This window comes from Xenopus laevis, chromosome 3L, assembly GCF_017654675.1.
Source record: "Xenopus laevis strain J_2021 chromosome 3L, Xenopus_laevis_v10.1, whole genome shotgun sequence".
Classification (NCBI taxonomy): domain Eukaryota; kingdom Metazoa; phylum Chordata; class Amphibia; order Anura; family Pipidae; genus Xenopus; species Xenopus laevis.
In genome coordinates, this window is record NC_054375.1 from 149,052,780 (window position 1) to 149,067,437 (window position 14,658).

The window sequence follows — 14,658 nt, forward strand, 5'->3', positions numbered from 1 at the left end:
AAAAGAGACATGTTTTCCCCTTAAATTTATATTTTATAATAAAATTTGAAACCTAGCCTTTAGCGTCTTACTCATCATTTCAATGTTTTCTAGTCTAGGTCTTTATTTTCTGTCTTCATGATTAGCTACAGGTTTTACTCTGTAGAAGGAACTTCCCCAACTCATAGTTTGTCTTTTCTTTTAATTACCCCAAGATCACAGGGGGCTGGTGGGAAAGTGATGTGGAATGGGACGCTTTGTTACATAGAAAAGGGTTTACATGGAAAGGTTCTGCAGAGTCTCATGGAGAGATTCACGAGCAAAAGCAATTGGAGAATCCATTATATTGTATTCACTATAATATTAAATCCCCCATTTAATATCTGTATAAGGTGGGATACTGCATTGAGATAATTGAAAAGTTGTCCCTGATTTTATGCGCCACACACCAAAAGTTAAAAGTTATCTGAGCAGATTAAAAAGTGCAAATTCAATGGAAGTTGTACATATTGATGTGCAAGCTAGAGCTATGCCGGGGGACCCCAATATGCTGCCCATATGCTGCTGAATGTAAGTAATGCCACAATGAAGGACCGGCACTTTTTGATTCCATTTCAAGAATGGAAAGAGGTTCATCTCTGGAGGGTTGAATGCAAAGTGAACTGGGGCAAGGCATAAAGTATAAAACATGGTTTAGGTTCCAGACACACCACTGTTGAACAGTAAGTTCTAATTTTTGATATTGGGATTGTTATTGGGCTTTCATGGAACATTTATTTTCAGAGGGCACAAACATCTGAATTATAAATGCTGCACCATATGTGTGTGTGTTTGGTGAATATGTCAGGGTTGGGCTGGTCTACCAGTATACCAGAAGGAATTCTAGTTGGTCCCAGTATTGGTGAACAGTGTTGGTTGCAGGGCACATTGTCATGGTGGCCCCTACTTCCAAACTTGGTTGCCTTTTTATTGGCCACCAGTGGGATCACCTGACTATAGGTGGGCTACAACATGGAGCTGGCCACTGCTCCTGTATAAATTATAACAGAAAAGGGAAAGTTGTGCTCATCACTAAGTTTTTTAACTTTTTAGATATATATATATATATATATTTATAAATAATTGTATTACCCATTTGGGCTACATAGATTTCTTTTATTAAATCACAATGACCTAGATTTCTTTATTACATCACAATGACAATCACATGACCTGATTGTCATGACATCACAATGATGATGACATCACAATGGTTGCTATAACAACACAACTGGCTTAGACCGGTTAAACCAGATGACATCATAATGACAATCACGTGCCACCTGTGTTGCTATGACAACACAGCTGACTTGAGCAGGGCTTAAAGCTGTTTGTAGCAAAGAGCAGCCAGACTGGTGATCACTTGCAACCATGCAGATGCTGATTATCAGTCTCCTGATTCTATCAAACTTTTTTACAGTAAGTTCTAATTTTTGATATTGGGATTGTTATTGGGCTTTTATGGAACATTTATTTTCAGAGGGCACAAACATCTGAATTACAAATGCTGCACCATATTTGTGTGTGTTTGGTGAATATGTCAGGGTTGGGCTGGTCCACCAGTATACCAGAAGGAATTCTAGTTGGTCCCAGTATAGGTGAACAGTGTTGGTTGCAGGGCACATTGTCATGGTGGCCCCTACTTCCAAACTTGGTTGCCTTTTTATTGGCCACCAGTGGGATCACATGACTATAGGTGGTCTACAACATGGAGCTGGCCACTGCTCCTGTATAAATTATAACAGAAAAGGGAAAGTTGTGCTCATAACTAATTTTTTAATTTTATATATATATATAAATATATGACAACACAGCTGACTTGAGCAGGGCTTAAAGCTGTTTGTAGCAAAGAGCAGCCAGACTGGTGATCACTTGCAACCATGCAGATGCTGATTATCAGTCTCCTGATTCTATCAAATTTTTTTACAGTAAGTTCTAATTTGTGCCCTTTTTTGATATTGGGATTGTTATTAGGCTGTTATGGAACATTTATTTTCCCCATATTACTTTTCTGTGTTGACTAATCTCTTAATGGCCAATTTATCAAACCTCAAACTGGGGGACCCAGAGGGACTCCCAGCAGATCTGTATTTTTTACCCATTTATCAACCCTTTACTGCAGTTTTCTAATGGGAGTTGGTCATTTCATTAAACATTTTCTTTAACACAGTTTGTTACTGGGCCACTGTGATGTTTTGTTCCTCTTGTCAGTCCCTCGTCTGTTTCCCTTTGCTCATTAACTGTGTTTCTTTTCAGCTAAAACAAACCAATCAACCATTACCTACAAATATCAACTATGAGAAAAGTATAAACGGGAATGTAGAACCGACAGTTGCACAAACGGAAGATTCCCTGATTGAAGGGCAAGCAGTCCCGATACCAGCAGAAACCCAGACCTCTGATGTAAGTCACTATGTATAATAACGACTCATGTTTTATTGCATCTGTTCTGTTAAATAGGAATTCACCTGAGAATTAACTTTTAGTCCAATATAGAAAGTACAGACAATTTATATTGTGCTTTGATTGCTGGGGACAATAACCTTTCCCATTCAGCTAAGGGTTAGAAGATAATTCATAGAGGATGAGAAACCTACAACTTTATTACAACCCTTCTATTCCTTTACTTGTTCCTATATATCCCACACCCTACTTATAAATAACACGAAATCCCTAAAGATAGTGATGCTCCTCTGCCATCGCTGATCCCTATATAAGCGAATGTCCAACTGTCTAACCAATCATTTCCTATTGTAGGACCGGTTCATGGACATCTCTTCTATAATCGAGAGATTCGATGCAAAGGAAGCTAAGTTACTGAAACTACTGGACTCGGTCTCAGCCACAATTAATGACATCAGAAAAATTGAAGAGAAGATAAAGGACACTGAGGTAAGTGAGTTTGACCCTTGGTTAGTTAGTGAGTATAAGGCTGATGCCAGTTGACTCTTCTTGCCATTGATGATTTTATGATATCTTGGAGTTGATCTGTCTGAGTAACTGCTATTCTCTTTTTTTTGCAGAGTCGCCCATCTGACATCTCTTATTTAGAGGAATTGAACAGGAATATCTCTAAGGAGGTAAGTTGCCACAATTATTAGAGAATTAGAAAAGTACAATTTAATGTGAGAAGTTCCAGTGTTATTACTAGCCGATGCAACCGGCAGGTTTAACAACACAATATTTTTCTGAAATTGTCGGCATAAAGTATTCTTCCATTTCCAATTTTCCTGCTAAAAGTAACTTTCTTTTCCGTCTCCTCATACCATATCTTAATGTCTTGTATTTTACTTTAAAAAAGGCATCCTGGAAAAGAATTTCTTAAATAATCAATTGATTGCCTATTTTGTATGATGGAATGTTCTGCTAACTCTGTGTCATTGTCTTGTTTTGCTCAGGGTACAATCTCCAAATACCTCTTCTGGTCATGTGTATTTGTATCGGGTGCTTTGATGTTCTCCCTGTGTCTGAATATAAAGTTGACCAGGAAGAACAAGGCTATTGCTCGTGCCAAAGAAGCGAGGCCAAGTGTAGCAGCTCAGACTGACTTCCAAACGGAACGTGCACACCCATTGCTTCAAGACATGCTGAAGGCGCTGGACGATAGCGGAGAAAGCGATGATGAGTCTGATTTAGAGGGTGTTGACATGGAAGATACCAAGAAACGTAAAAAGAAACGCTTTTGTTTCAATGTGCGTAAATATTTTGGCAATTGTTTAAAACGGAGAAATAAGAAGAAAAAGACAAGTGTAAACTTGCACCATGAGACATCAAATGAGAGTGAGGAATATCTGAGCGAGATTTCAGATGAAACCGAGGAAAGCTATAATGTGTATTCCAGTTCAAGCGAGGAAACAACAGATTCGACATCAATCGAAACTGTGGGAAGCGATGAGTCCATAACTGCATCCCCAGGAAAGAAGAAGAAACGCGGCTTTAACGTTCTGCTTTGCGGTAAAAAATGTAAAACCCTTGACTCTGATGACAGAGAAAGTAGCAAGGGCAAAAAGAAATACATAGGGCTTAAACTTGGAAAATATTTCTGGCGTTATAAACGAGCAAAGACGAAGAGAAGAGAGAAGACAAAGAAATGTTTATGGCGTTGGTGCCACCATAAAGCATCAGGTGAAGAAGAAGAGAGTCCGTACGAGACACCTGATGAGAGTGAGGAAAGTAGTGATGAGACTTTGGATGTAACCGAGAAAAGTTATGATTAGACAACATCATATGAAACAATAGAAAGTGATGAGTCCATATATGTACCAGCAAGGGAAAGGAAGAAAAAGAAACTCAGATGCTGAACAAAAGTTTTCTGTTAAATCCCAGAAGGCCGGTGAGATAACTCAGCCAGGAGGACATAAAGAGGCAAAAGCTGAGAGGGCCAAAAAGAAACATTTTGGATTTAAAGTTGGTAAATCTTTCTGCTGCTGGTCCAGCAAAACTCATCAAAGAGATAAAGGCCAGAATGATGCGAGTTGGCAAAAGAGACATGTTTTCCCCTTAAATTTATATTTTATAATAAAATTTGAAACCTAGCCTTTAGCGTCTTACTCATCATTTCAATGTTTTCTAGTCTAGGTCTTTATTTTCTGTCTTCATGATTGCTACAGGTTTTACTCTGTAGAAGGAACTTCCCCAACTCATAGTTTGTCTTTTCTTTTAATTACCCCAAGATCACAGGGGGCTGGTGGGAAAGTGATGTGGAATGGGACGCTTTGTTACATAGAAAAGGGTTTACATGGAAAGGTTCTGCAGAGTCTCATGGAGAGATTCACGAGCAAAAGCAATTGGAGAATCCATTATATTGTATTCACTATAATATTAAATCCCCCATTTAATATCTGTATAAGGTGGGATACTGCATTGAGATAATTGAAAAGTTGTCCCTGATTTTATGCGCCACACACCAAAAGTTAAAAGTTATCTGAGCAGATTAAAAAGTGCAAATTCAATGGAAGTTGTACATATTGATGTGCAAGCTAGAGCTATGCCGGGGGACCCCAATATGCTGCCCATATGCTGCTGAATGTAAGTAATGCCACAATGAAGGACCGGCACTTTTTGATTCCATTTCAAGAATGGAAAGAGGTTCATCTCTGGAGGGTTGAATGCAAAGTGAACTGGGGCAAGGCATAAAGTATAAAACATGGTTTAGGTTCCAGACACACCACTGTTGAACAGTAAGTTCTAATTTTTGATATTGGGATTGTTATTGGGCTTTCATGGAACATTTATTTTCAGAGGGCACAAACATCTGAATTATAAATGCTGCACCATATGTGTGTGTGTTTGGTGAATATGTCAGGGTTGGGCTGGTCCACCAGTATACCAGAAGGAATTCTAGTTGGTCCCAGTATTGGTGAACAGTGTTGGTTGCAGGGCACATTGTCATGGTGGCCCCTACTTCCAAACTTGGTTGCCTTTTTATTGGCCACCAGTGGGATCACCTGACTATAGGTGGGCTACAACATGGAGCTGGCCACTGCTCCTGTATAAATTATAACAGAAAGGGGAAAGTTGTGCTCATCACTAAGTTTTTTAACTTTTTAGATATATATATATATTTATAAATAATTGTATTACCCATTTGGGCTACATAGATTTCTTTTATTAAATCACAATGACCTAGATTTCTTTATTACATCACAATGACAATCACATGACCTGATTGTCATGACATCACAATGATGATGACATCACAATGGTTGCTATAACAACACAACTGGCTTAGACCGGTTAAACCAGATGACATCATAATGACAATCACGTGCCACCTGTGTTGCTATGACAACACAGCTGACTTGAGCAGGGCTTAAAGCTGTTTGTAGCAAAGAGCAGCCAGACTGGTGATCACTTGCAACCATGCAGATGCTGATTATCAGTCTCCTGATTCTATCAAACTTTTTTACAGTAAGTTCTAATTTTTGATATTGGGATTGTTATTGGGCTTTTATGGAACATTTATTTTCAGAGGGCACAAACATCTGAATTATAAATGCTGCACCATATGTGTGTGTGTTTGGTGAATATGTCAGGGTTGGGCTGGTCCACCAGTATACCAGAAGGAATTCTAGTTGGTCCCAGTATAGGTGAACAGTGTTGGTTGCAGGGCACATTGTCATGGTGGCCCCTACTTCCAAACTTGGTTGCCTTTTTATTGGCCACCAGTGGGATCACATGACTATAGGTGGTCTACAACATGGAGCTGGCCACTGCTCCTGTATAAATTATAACAGAAAAGGGAAAGTTGTGCTCATAACTAATTTTTTAATTTTATATATATATATATATATATATATATATATATATATATATATATATATATATATATATATATATATATATATATAAATAATTGTATTGCCCATTTGGGCTACATAGATTTTTTTATTACATCACAATGACAATCACATGACCTGATTGTCATGACATCACAATGTTGATGACATCACAATGGTTGCTATAACAACACAACTGGCTTAAACCGGTTAAACCAGATAGATAGATATGACATCATAATGACAATCACGTGCCACCTGTGTTGCTATGACAACACAGCTGGCTCGAGCAGGGTTTAAAGCTGTTTGTAGCAAAGAGCAGCCAGACTGGTGATCACTTGCAACCATGCAGATGCTGATTATCAGTCTCCTGATTCTATCAAATCTTTTTACAGTAAGTTCTAATTTGTGCCCTTTTTTGATATTGGGATTGTTATTAGGCTGTTATGGAACATTTATTTTCCCCATATTACTTTTCTGTGTTGACTAATCTCTTAATGGCCAATTTGTCAAACCTCAAACTGGGGGACCCAGAGGGACTCCCAGCAGATCTGTCTTTTTTACCCATTTATCAACCCTCTACTGCAGTTTTCTAATGGGAGTTGGTCATTTCATTAAACATTCTCTTTAACACAGTTTGTTACTGGGCCACTGTGATGTTTTGTTCCTCTTGTCAGTCCCTTGTCTGTTTCCCTTTGCTCATTAACTGTGTTTCTTTTCAGCTAAAACAAACCAATCAACCATTACCTACAATTATCAACTATGAGAAAAGTATAAACGGGAATGTAGAACCGACAGTTGCACAAACGGAAGATTCCCTGATTGAAGGGCAAGCAGTCCCGATACCAGCAGAAACCCAGACCTCTGATGTAAGTCACTATGTATAATAACGACTCATGTTTTATTGCATCTGTTCTGTTAAATAGGAATTCACCTGAGAATTAACTTTTAGTCCAATATAGAAAGTACAGACAATTTATATTGTGCTTTGATTGCTGGGGACAATAACCTTCCCATTCAGCTAAGGGTTAGAAGATAATTCATAGAGGATGAGAAACCTACAACTTTATTACAACCCTTCTATTCCTTTACTTGTTCCTATATATCCCACACCCTACTTATAAATAACACGAAATCCCTAAAGATAGTGATGCTCCTCTGCCATCGCTGATCCCTATATAAGCGAATGTCCAACTGTCTAACCAATCATTTCCTATTGTAGGACCGGTTCATGGACATCTCTTCTATAATCGAGAGATTCGATGCAAAGGAAGCCAAGTTACTGAAACTACTGGACTCGGTCTCAGCCACAATTAATGACATCAGAAAAATTGAAGAGAAGATAAAGGACACTGAGGTAAGTGAGTTTGACCCTTGGTTAGTTAGTGAGTATAAGGTTGATGCCAGTTGACTCTTCTTGCCATTGATGATTTTATGATATCTTGGAGTTGATCTGTCTGAGTAACTGCTATTCTCTTTTTTTTGCAGAGTCGCCCATCTGACATCTCTTATTTAGAGGAATTGAACAGGAATATCTCTAAGGAGGTAAGTTGCCACAATTATTAGAGAATTAGAAAAGTACAATTTAATGTGAGAAGTTCCAGTGTTATTACTAGCCGATGCAACCGGCAGGTTTAACAACACAATATTTTTCTGAAATTGTCGGCATAAAGTATTCTTCCATTTCCAATTTTCCTGCTAATAGTAACTTCCTGTTCCGTCTCCTCATACCATATCTTAATATCTTGTATTTTACTTTAAAAAAGGCATCCTGGAAAAGAATTTCTTAAATAATCAATTGCCTATTTTGTATGATGGAATGTTCTGCTAACTCTGTGTCATTGTCTTGTTTTGCTCAGGGTACAATCTCCAAATACCTCTTCTGGTCATGTGTATTTGTATCGGGTGCTTTGATGTTCTCCCTGTGTCTGAATATAAAGTTGACCAGGAAGAACAAGGCTATTGCTCGTGCCAAAGAAGCGAGGCCAAGTGTAGCAGCTCAGACTGACTTCCAAACGGAACGTGCACACCCATTGCTTCAAGACATGCTGAAGGCGCTGGACGATAGCGGAGAAAGCGATGATGAGTCTGATTTAGAGGGTGTTGACATGGAAGATACCAAGAAACGTAAAAAGAAACGCTTTTGTTTCAATGTGCGTAAATATTTTGGCAATTGTTTAAAACGGAGAAATAAGAAGAAAAAGACAAGTGTAAACTTGCACCATGAGACATCAAATGAGAGTGAGGAATATCTGAGCGAGATTTCAGATGAAACCGAGGAAAGCTATAATGTGTATTCCAGTTCAAGCGAGGAAACAACAGATTCGACATCAATCGAAACAGTGGGAAGCGATGAGTCCATAACTGCATCCCCAGGAAAGAAGAAGAAACGCGGCTTTAACGTTCTGCTTTGCGGTAAAAAATGTAAAACCCTTGACTCTGATGACAGAGAAAGTAGCAAGGGCAAAAAGAAATACATAGGGCTTAAACTTGGAAAATATTTCTGCCGTTATAAACGAGCAAAGAGGAAGAGAAGAGAGAAGACAAAGAAATGTTTATGGCGTTGGTGCCACCATAAAGCATCAGGTGAAGAAGAAGAGAGTCCGTACGAGACACCTGATGAGAGTGAGGAAAGTAGTGATGAGACTTTGGATGTAACCGAGTAAAGTTATGATTAGACAACATCATATGAAACAATAGAAAGTGATGAGTCCATATATGTACCAGCAAGGGAAAGGAAGAAAAAGAAACTCAGATGCTTTAAAATTCTTCATTTGTAGAAAAAACAAAAGTTTTCTGTTAAATCCCAGAAGGCCGGTGAGATAACTCAGCCAGGAGGACATAAAGAGGCAAAAGCTGAGAGGGCCAAAAAGAAACATTTTGGATTTAAAGTTGGTAAATATTTCTGCTGCTGGTCCAGCAAAACTCATCAAAAGAGATAAAGCCCAGAATGATGCGAGTTGGCAAAAGAGACATGTTTGCCCCTTATATCTATATTTTATAATAAAATTTGAAACCTAGCCTTTAGCGTCTTACTCATCATTTCAAAGTTTTCTAGTCTAGGTCTTTATTTTCTGTCTTCATGATTAGCTACAGGTTTTACTCTATAGAAGGAACTTCCCCAACTCATAGTTTGTCTTTTCTTTTAATTACCCCAAGATCACAGGGGGCTGGTGGGAAAGTGATGTAGAATGGGACGCTTTGTTACATAGAAAAGGGTTTACATGGAAAGGTTCTGCAGAGTCTCATGGAGAGATTCACAAGCAATTGGAGAATCCATTATATTGTATTCACTATAATATTAAATCCCCCATTTAATATCTGTATAAGGTGGGATACTGCATTGAGATAATTGAAAAGTTGTTGTCCCTGATTTTATGCGCCTCACAACAAAAGTTATCTGAGCAGATTAAAAAGTGCAAATTCAATGGAAGTTGTACATATTGATGTGCAAGCTAGAGCTATGCCGGGGGACCCCAATATGCTGCCCACATGCTGCTGAATGTAAGTAATGCCACAATGAAGGACCGGCACTTTTTGATTCCATTTCAAAAATGGAAAGAGGTTCATCTCTGGAGGGTTAAATGCAAAGTGAACTGGGGCAAGGCATAAAGTATAAAACATGGTTTAGGTTCCAGACACATAGAGACGAAAAATTCCCCAGACACTCAACAGCAAGTGAAGCGGGGCGGACCCCTGCGTGTTTATTCAAGTCTTGTGATGTAACGTTTCGGGGGCGGGCCCCTTCGTCAGACATGCAAAGTACCGTGCACTCACACCATAAATACCCTTATGATTACATATACTTAACACCTGATGGTAAATTCAATTCCCCATACAAAACCTAACAAATTTGTCAGAAACATTGGTTTACTAATACCCCTTTATAAATTATGCCATATAAACCCACATAATACCTAAAACTCCCATATCCAGAAGCACTCCCTCTGTAATAACCTCTTTTTACTTCCTTCTGGTTGCTGCCACGGACCTTTTCTAAGAAGGAAGGAAAAAAGTGGTTATTACAGAGGGAGTGCTTCTGGATATGGCTGCTACAGACAAAACAGTCACGAGGGTTAAATGAGGAGTTCAATTTGAACTGTTACCTGTAATGTCAGTTTGTACCAATTTTTGTTGCTATGCTTAATTCTTTGTAGTTACTATGTCTCTTTTATCCCCTCTAGATTGTTTCAGTGAACGTGATTAAGACCAGGGAAAGCTTTCACCTAGGGTAAAGTAGTCTTTTTTTCTTCAGTAGTTCTTGCTGCTGGTAAATTTTGTACTCGTTTTGATATGTGCAAATGTTTTTAACTTTAGTATCACTGGTTTTTAAGAAATATGCATCTTGCATTAACAGGTTTATCTAAGCATTAAAAGACATGAAGAATAACACTGGACATTTTTCACATTTGTGCGGATCACAGAACTTTTATTCACAATTTTTTCAAAAAAATGTTTTTATAAATGTTTTTATTCACAATGTTTGTATGAATGAGTTTTAGGTATTATGTGGGTTTATATGGCCTAATTTATAAAGGGGTATTAGTAAAGCAATGTTTTTGACAAATTTGTTAGGTTTTGTATGGGGAATTGAATTTACCATCAGGTGTTAAGTATATGTAATCATAAGGGTATTTATGGTGTGAGTGCACGGTACTTTGCATGTCTGACGAAGGGGCCCGCCCCCGAAACGTTACATCACAAGACTTGAATAAACACGCAGGGGTCCGCCCCGCTTCACTTGCTGTTGAGTGTCTGGTGAATTTTTCGTCTCTATGTATAGTGGAGAGGTGCCGACCTCTTTTCCAGGCACCACACTATTTGACTGGAGAGGCTGGGGAATCAGGAATCCTTTTTGTGAGTTAGGTTCCAGACACACCACTGTTAAACAGACTCCTTTAGAGGGCACAAACATCTGAATTATAAATGCTGCACCATATGTGTGTGTGTTTGGTGAATATGTCAGGGTTGGGCTGGTCCACCAGTATACCAGAAGGAATTCTAGTTGGTCCCAGTATAGGTGAACAGTGTTGTTTGCAGGGCACATTGTTATGAAGGCCCCTACTCCCAAACTTGGCTGCCCTTTTATTGGCCACCAGTGGGATCACCTGACTATAGCTGGAAAGGGTGGGGGCTACAACATGGAGCTGGCCACTACTCCTATATAAATTATAACAGAAAAGGGAAAGTTGTGCTCATCACTAATTTTTAAAAAGATATAATATATATACAGTATATATATAGATAGATAGATAGATAGATAGATAGATATTACCCGTTTGGGCTACATAGATTTTTTTTTTATTATATCACAATGACAATCACATGACCTGGCTGTTATTAGCTGATGTCATTTCTGTTAATGACATCACAAAGGTTGCAATAACAACACAACTGGCTTAAACTGGTTAAGCCAGAGCAGCCAGACTGGTGATCACTTGCAATCATGCAGATGCTGATTATCAGTCTCCTGATTTTATCAAATATTTTAACAGTAAGTTTAATTTTTTTCCCTTTTTGTATGTTGCGCTGAGTATTTCTTATTTAAATTCCCCGTTCTACTTTTTTAGTTTGTTAATCCAGGTGATTAACCATTAGGGCTAGATAGATATGTTATGACATCATAATGACAATCACGTGCCACCTGTGTTGCTATGACAACACAGCTGACTCGAGCAGGGTTTAAAGCTGTTTGTAGCAAAGAGCAGCCAGACTGGTGATCACTTGCAACCATGCAGATGCTGATTATCAGTCTCCTGATTCTATCAAATCTTTTTACAGTAAGTTCTAATTTGTGCCCTTTTTTGATATTGGGATTGTTATTAGGCTGTTATGGAACATTTATTTTCCCCATATTACTTTTCTGTGTTGACTAATCTCTTAATGGCCAATTTATCAAACCTCAAACTGGGGGACCCAGAGGGACTCCCAGCAGATCTGTCTTTTTACCCATTTATCAACCCTCTACTGCAGTTTTCTAATGGGAGTTGGTCATTTCATTAAACATTCTCTTTAACACAGTTTGTTACTGGGCCACTGTGATGTTTTGTTCCTCTTGTCAGTCCCTTGTCTGTTTCCCTTTGCTCATTAACTGTGTTTCTTTTCAGCTAAAACAAACCAATCAACCATTACCTACAAATATCAACTATGAGAAAAGTATAAACGGGAATGTAGAACCGACAGTTGCACAAACGGAAGATTCCCTGATTGAAGGGCAAGCAGTCCCGATACCAGCAGAAACCCAGACCTCTGATGTAAGTCACTATGTATAATAACGACTCATGTTTTATTGCATCTGTTCTGTTAAATAGGAATTCACCTGAGAATTAACTTTTAGTCCAATATAGAAAGTACAGACAATTTATATTGTGCTTTGATTGCTGGGGACAATAACCTTCCCATTCAGCTAAGGGTTAGAAGATAATTCATAGAGGATGAGAAACCTACAACTTTATTACAACCCTTCTATTCCTTTACTTGTTCCTATATATCCCACACCCTACTTATAAATAACACGAAATCCCTAAAGATAGTGATGCTCCTCTGCCATCGCTGATCCCTATATAAGCGAATGTCCAACTGTCTAACCAATCATTTCCTATTGTAGGACCGGTTCATGGACATCTCTTCTATAATCGAGAGATTCGATGCAAAGGAAGCCAAGGTACTGAAACTACTGGACTCGGTCTCAGCCACAATTAATGACATCAGAAAAATTGAAGAGAAGATAAAGGACACTGAGGTAAGTGAGTTTGACCCTTGGTTAGTTAGTGAGTATAAGGCTGATGCCAGTTGACTCTTCTTGCCATTGATGATTTTATGATATCTTGGAGTTGATCTGTCTGAGTAACTGCTATTCTCTTTTTTTGCAGAGTCGCCCATCTGACATCTCTTATTTAGAGGAATTGAACAGGAATATCTCTAAGGAGGTAAGTTGCCACAATTATTAGAGAATTAGAAAAGTACAATTTAATGTGAGAAGTTCCAGTGTTATTACTAGCCGATGCAACCGGCAGGTTTAACAACACAATATTTTTCTGAAATTGTCGGCATAAAGTATTCTTCCATTTCCAATTTTCCTGCTAAAAGTAACTTTCTGTTCCGTCTCCTCATACCATATCTTAATGTCTTGTATTTTACTTTAAAAAAGGCATCCTGGAAAAGAATTTCTTAAATAATCAATTGATGCCTATTTTGTATGATGGAATGTTCTGCTAACTCTGTGTCATTGTCTTGTTTTGCTCAGGGTACAATCTCCAAATACCTCTTCTGGTCATGTGTATTTGTATCGGGTGCTTTGATGTTCTCCCTGTGTCTGAATATAAAGTTGACCAGGAAGAACAAGGCTATTGCTCGTGCCAAAGAAGCGAGGCCAAGTGTAGCAGCTCAGACTGACTTCCAAACGGAACGTGCACACCCATTGCTTCAAGACATGCTGAAGGCGCTGGACGATAGCGGAGAAAGCGATGATGAGTCTGATTTAGAGGGTGTTGACATGGAAGATACCAAGAAACGTAAAAAGAAACGCTTTTGTTTCAATGTGCGTAAATATTTTGGCAATTGTTTAAAACGGAGAAATAAGAAGAAAAAGACAAGTGTAAACTTGCACCATGAGACATCAAATGAGAGTGAGGAATATCTGAGCGAGATTTCAGATGAAACCGAGGAAAGCTATAATGTGTATTCCAGTTCAAGCGAGGAAACAACAGATTCGACATCAATCAAAACTGTGGGAAGCGATGAGTCCATAACTGCATCCCCAGGAAAGAAGAAGAAACGCGGCTTTAACGTTCTGCTTTGCGGTAAAAAATGTAAAACCCTTGACTCTGATGACAGAGAAAGTAGCAAGGGCAAAAAGAAATACATAGGGCTTAAACTTGGAAAATATTTCTGCCGTTATAAACGAGCAAAGAGGAAGAGAAGAGAGAAGACAAAGAAATGTTTATGGCGTTGGTGCCACCATAAAGCATCAGGTGAAGAAGAAGAGAGTCCGTACGAGACACCTGATGAGAGTGAGGAAAGTAGTGATGAGACTTTGGATGTAACCGAGTAAAGTTATGATTAGAAACATCATATGAAACAATAGAAAGTGATGAGTCCATATATGTACCAGCAACGGAAAGGAAGAAAAAGAAACTCAGATGCTGAACAAAAGTTTTCTGTTAAATCTCAGAAGGCCGGTGAGATAACTCAGCCAGGAGGACATAAAGAGGCAAAAGCTGAGAGGGCCAAAAAGAAACATTTTGGATTTAAAGTTGGTAAATCTTTCTGCTGCTGGTCCAGCAAAACTCATCAAAGAGATAAAGGCCAGAATGATGCGAGTTGGCAAAAGAGACATGTTTTCCCCTTAAATTTATATTTT

At 38.6% G+C, this 14,658-nt stretch overlaps 3 protein-coding genes across 3 annotated transcripts; all 3 read left to right on the forward strand.

Moving 5' to 3' along the window:
* Positions 1-2,220: 2,220 nt before the first annotated feature.
* Positions 2,221-4,553, forward strand: LOC121401636. The gene is made up of 4 exons (XM_041587263.1): positions 2,221-2,421; positions 2,776-2,910; positions 3,042-3,098; positions 3,417-4,553. The coding sequence occupies exons 2-4, from the start codon at positions 2,785-2,787 to the stop codon at positions 4,233-4,235; spliced, it is 1,002 nt and encodes a 333-aa protein (XP_041443197.1). The 5' UTR covers positions 2,221-2,421; positions 2,776-2,784; the 3' UTR covers positions 4,236-4,553.
* Positions 4,554-6,440: 1,887 nt separating this feature from the next.
* LOC121401639 lies at positions 6,441-9,316 on the forward strand. Its single transcript, XM_041587268.1, has 4 exons — positions 6,441-7,165; positions 7,519-7,653; positions 7,785-7,841; positions 8,156-9,316. The coding sequence occupies exons 1-4, from the start codon at positions 6,953-6,955 to the stop codon at positions 8,960-8,962; spliced, it is 1,212 nt and encodes a 403-aa protein (XP_041443202.1). The 5' UTR covers positions 6,441-6,952; the 3' UTR covers positions 8,963-9,316.
* Positions 9,317-11,965: 2,649 nt separating this feature from the next.
* Positions 11,966-14,357, forward strand: LOC121401640. The gene is made up of 4 exons (XM_041587269.1): positions 11,966-12,550; positions 12,904-13,038; positions 13,169-13,225; positions 13,543-14,357. Exons 1-4 carry the CDS (start codon positions 12,338-12,340, stop codon positions 14,347-14,349), a joined length of 1,212 nt encoding a protein of 403 aa, XP_041443203.1. The 5' UTR covers positions 11,966-12,337; the 3' UTR covers positions 14,350-14,357.
* The last annotated feature ends 301 nt before the right edge of the window (positions 14,358-14,658 follow it).